We start from the raw sequence: 5537 nt of genomic DNA on the forward strand, positions 1-5537 counted from the left end.
TAGCAACCTCTCAGTGTGGGAGACTGCTGACCCTGAGTATGACCCTGGTGACCTGAATACCCACTGGAGGAACCCTGAATGGCCGGTAGATGGTAGGTACTCTCTGGAATGGCATTGAAGTAGGGCCGCGCTGGAGCACTCCGAGAAGGCGGTGGTGCAGAATACGTGGGCCTACTAGACAACCCCTCATGAACTGACCTCTGCCCCCAAACGGGCACCACTGAATCAGCCAGAATGCCGAGGCTGCTTCTCCCTCATTATATACAATCGGCCCAGGTTGCGAATACCCTCGATCCTCCGAGCTATCTCCACAAACCTGCTCGTCAGAAGTCTCCATCTCAACCTCTCAGGCCATAGTAACCTGGATACCATAATGCAAGCCCGCAATAAACCTCTGCAAACTCTCTGCATCTATGGGGAGTATCGTAAGTGCGTTACGAAATAACTCAGAGAAGCTCGCCTCATAATCGGTCACAGACATCTAACCCTGCTGGAGCCGCTCGATTTAACCCCATAACTCTTTCCTCTGAGAGGGTGGAATTTATCTCTCCAAAATGAGATGTGTAAACTTGTCCCAAGTCAAGGGAGGTGAACCTGCTAGCCTGCTATAGAGATAAGACTGTCACCATCTATGGGACTTTCCCTCCAACTGAAATATTGTGAAGTACATCCCGTTGGATTCCAATACTCCCATATTATGCAGCTTATCCCTGCAACAATCAATAAAGTTCCGTGGGTCCTCATGCTGCTCACCGCCAAAGACAGGAGCATGAAGCCTAGTCCATTGGTCCAGCCGCTTCTTTTGCTCGATGGTTGCGGCTGGTTTGTGCTCTAGTATAACCGCTGCAAATGGCTGGGCCCCGCCTGCAGGTAGTGCACCTGGGGTCTGATAAACGATAGCAGCGTGCCCTGGAGCCTGAGAGGTAGGGGTCTGTGCTCCCCCCTCCTGATATGAGGCCGGATCTGACAGAAATAGCCCGGCTTGAGTCGTAGAATCCATGAACCATAACATATGGCCCATGACCTCCTGAAATCCCGGTGTAGTCTTAAATTTCGCCAAGGCCGACTCAGCTGCAGGCTTCATCGTGCTCCTAGATAACAAGATCCTCCACTGGATCCACTGGTGGTATAATAGGATCAACTCTAGGACGCCCTCATCCTCTAGTAAGAGTTGTGCCCCTCCCTCGGCCTCAGCCTCAGCCTCGAACAACCGAGGGAGCAACCCCATTGCCACCAGGTACATCCGTAGCGCGCGTTCTTACCATCTGTGACAGAATAAAAGAAAGATATTTCACACAGCATCAACTGCATGATAGGAGATAAAGAAAGAGAAGTTTCCTAACATCCTATAGCCTCTCGAAGATAAGTGCGGACGTCTTCGCACCGATCCGCAAGACTCTACTAGGCCTTCTCATGACTCGTGAGACCTATGTGAACCTAGTGATCTGATACCAAGTTGTCACGACCCAATTCACACTTTAAGCCGTGATGGCGCCCAATATCGCCGTTAGGCAAGCCAACAATGAACTATCTATTTAATTGCTCATTTTATTACTTTTGAAATCATGAATTTTTATTTAATAAAGAAACTAAGTATAGAAATCCATGGTGATATAAATCATGAATAAAACATAAAAATGAAATGGTGATAATATTAGGCAAAAATAATAAACATCTACTAGAACTTCCCAAAACCCAGTGTCACAAGTGCACGAGCGATCTAGTATATTATACAAACCACTACAACTACTTTCTGAAATAAAATAAATAGAAATATAAAATGAAACAAGAAGGAGACTCCGGGTGCTGCCGATCGGAGCATGGGGGAGAAGCTCTCCACTAAGTCTCTGTATAATGTGGATGCATGCCTGAACCGACACCAAATGTACCTGCCTCAGTACCTGCACAATTTGTGCAGAAGTGTAGCATGAGTACGTAAATCAACGTGTACCCAGTAAGTGTCTAGTCTAACCTCGAAGAAGTAGTGACGAGGGGTCGACATCAACACTTACTAGTGGTCAATAAGTAAATTACAAGAATTATAAATAGGCATGAAATGCAACAATAAAAATGGAATAAGAAACAGTAAATAACATAATCCTTTAACAAAATATCAATTTAAACTTCCCAAATATCACATGCCATTTCAATAAATAAGAACCATGAAATAAATATCAAATCTCAAGTCATGAAGGAAATATCATGTATATTCTAACTCCTAGTGATATTACGCACGAGTTATGCCGAGGTCGTACGGCCCGATCCCATAATAATCGTGTACATACACTACCTAGGTCGTATGGCTTGATCCAGGGATGCATCTCAAATATACTACCGAGGCGCTTAGCCCAATCCACAGAAATAGAGAAACTTTTCGAACTACGGGTCAAGCAACTACAACACAGGGATGACACTCAAAGTAAGCATAATTTTCACCAACAATCAAGTATTCCGCCAAAACTTAAAGTTATAAAACTCAACCTAGCATAATCCCTAATCACAGTTCAATTATAAATTTAAGTAATTTAACTAATAGTTTGAGTACAAATAATACAAATATTGTAAGATAAAGTCCTAAATCTACCCGGACATGATCATGATTTTAGCTACTTACGGACTCTCGTCACATCGTGCATACGTAGCACCCGCAACTTGTAATAAATACTAATTTAAGCACATACGGGGATAAATTCCTCTTACAAGATTAGGTATGAGACTTACCTTATTTTCAAGTCCTCTTCTCGGCCCTCAAACCACACTAATAGCCTCAAAATAATGCCGAGCAATCTGAAACTAGTCAAAAGTCGTACAGACTAATCAATATATACTGAAAAGTTCATAATTCATCTATTAGAGTAACTATCCAACCCAAATTGGAAAGTTCCTAAAAGTCACCCCTGGGCCCACGTGCCCGGATTCCTGAAATTTTCGTAGATAAATGTTACCCAAGACCTTACAAACTCAAATATATAATTTTTACTCAATTCCATAATCTATTTCGTGGTCTAATCCCATTTTTATCAAACCCTAGGGTTTTCAACATAATCCCATAATTTTCATAATTTCTATGTTAAAATCTACCCATAATCTATGTATTAAACTCACATTAGGTAGGAACCACTTACCTTAAAATTCTAGATGAAAAATTACTCTCCAAGAGCTCCAAAGCCGGCCAAGAGATGTGAGAAATGAAGAAAATGGCCTAAGTCCTGATTTTAAAACAAGCTACTGCTAGGTATCCCTTCTTTGCGATCACGAAAGAAGCCTCGTGATCGCGAAGGCAAAGCTTCCTCTCGCCCCAAAGGCCTTCTTCGCGAACGAGGTCAGCACCTCACGATAGTGAAGGCTAGCCCAGCCAGCGCAACGCGAGCACAAAGGGCAATGATCTGTTAACCCCCACACCTAGTCCCTTCGATGCGAACGCGGGCCACTCATTGCAAACATGAAAGCCACAGGTCTTAAGCCTTGGTGAACGTGACCACACAATCACGAACGCAAAGAACAAAAAAGTCTCTGCCCCAAATCCTTCATCGCGAACGCGAGACACTCACCATGTTCGCGTTGAAGAAAAACAACACCAGTAATTTCTGCAATTTGGACTTAACTCTGGGTGGTCCGAAACACACCCGAGCCACAGGACCCTGTCCAACTGCACCAATAATTTTATAAACATAATCCAGACCTGCTCGAAGTGTCAAAACACTTAAAACAACATCAAAACCAAGAATCGCACCTTAAAACCTATTTAATCAACTTTTGAACTTCAAACTTCTTCAACTAGCTCCGAACGTGATGAATCACGCTTAGACAACTCAGAATGACACAAAGTTTTATGCACAAGTCACAAATCACAATGCAAACCTATTCACAGGTTCGGAATCCTAAATGGATATAGTTAACACCTAAGTCTACTTCAAACCAAATTTAAGAAACTCTAAAACGTTCAAAGTGCCGACTTTCAACAGTTAGCACCGAAACGCTCCCAGATCACCCGAATCGCGATCCGAACTCACGCCTAATTCCAAAATCATCATACAAATCTATTGGAACCTTCAAATCCCGGTTTTGAGGTCGTTTACTCAAAATGATGATTCATGTCAAACTTGGCTACCTTAGGCCACTATTAAGGAACTAAGTGATCCGAATTCAACATGAACCCTTCCAAAATCAAACCAATCATCGTCGCAAGTCATAAAATAGTAAAAGCACATATGTGAAGTATCAAATAGAGGAACATGGATCTAGAAAGTAAAACGACTGGTCGGATTGTTATACTACTAGACCTTCACTAACGCAATATTCTCAGACCTCAGCTTTCGAACCTTTCTATCCAAAATGGCCACCGACTCCTCCTCATAAGCTAGATTCTCATCCAATTGCACTGAATTAAAATCCAACACATGAGACTGATCTGCATAATACTTCTGAAGCATGTAAACATGAAACATCGAGTAAACTCTTGACAAGCTGAGTGGAAAAGCAAGTTTGTAGGCCACCTCACCAACTCTGTCCAACAACTCGAAAGGACCAATATACCGAAGGCTCAACTTTCCCTTATTCCCAAATCTCATCATGCCCTTCATAGGTGAAACTCAAATAAGAATATTCTCACTCTCCATAAGTCACATCACAAACTTTCTATTAGCATAACTCTTCTGCCTGGACTGCACTGTACGAAGCCGCTCCTGAATCAATTTCACCTTCTCCAAAGCATCACAAACCAAACCTGTACCCAATAATCTAGCCTCAACGGTCTTAAACCAACCAACCGGAAAATGACATTACCTCCCATATAATGCCTCATACGGTGCCATATGGATTCTCGACAAATAGTTGTTGTTGTATGCAAACTCTGCTAATGGAAGAAACTGATCCCACCGGCCTCCGAAATTTATGACATAAGATTTTAGCATATCCTCTAAAATATGAATGGTCCGTTCAGACTGTCCATCCGTCTGAGGGTGAAATACATTGCTCAACTCAACCTGCATGCCCAACTCATGCTGAACTGCTCTCCAAAAATGCGAAGTAAACTGAGTGCTACAATTCGAGATAATAGACACATGCACAGCATGCAAGTAGAAAATCTCCCTAATGTAGATCTTAGCCAACTGCTCCGATGTATAGGAAGTCATGACTGGAATGAAATGCGCAGACTTGGTCAGTCTGTCCACAATGACCCAAACATCGTCAAATCTTCTCATTGTCCGTGGCGAACCTACCACAAAGTCTATAGTGATGCGCTCCCACTTTCACTCCAGTATATCTAACCTCTAAAGAAAATCACTAGGACTCTGATGCCTATTGCACCCTATTTTGCATGAGTCAAAACAAGATTCAACTAGTGGTTTTCCTATTGATGATAAAAGAGAGGCGTCACCTAATATTTAAAGGTATACTAGGGTACCTGTTTAATTACTAAGATCATTTCTCTATTAGTCTACTAACCGATGAGATTTTGGGTAAGGATTCTTGTTCTTCTAAGGGAAGGTGTCAGGAACCCCTTAAAATCTACCCGAGGTAGCTCCATAGGACTT

The 5537-nt window shown here is 42.5% G+C and overlaps 1 protein-coding gene across 1 annotated transcript; it reads right to left on the reverse strand.

Annotated features, from left to right (window-relative positions):
• Window positions 1-4277: 4277 nt before the first annotated feature.
• Window positions 4278-4583, reverse strand: LOC138893891 (uncharacterized). The gene has a single exon (XM_070178559.1). The coding sequence runs from the start codon at window positions 4581-4583 to the stop codon at window positions 4278-4280; it is 306 nt and encodes a 101-aa protein (XP_070034660.1).
• Window positions 4584-5537: the final 954 nt, after the last annotated feature.

This window comes from Nicotiana tomentosiformis, chromosome 6 (genome assembly GCF_000390325.3).
Source record: "Nicotiana tomentosiformis chromosome 6, ASM39032v3, whole genome shotgun sequence".
Classification (NCBI taxonomy): Eukaryota; Viridiplantae; Streptophyta; class Magnoliopsida; order Solanales; family Solanaceae; genus Nicotiana; species Nicotiana tomentosiformis.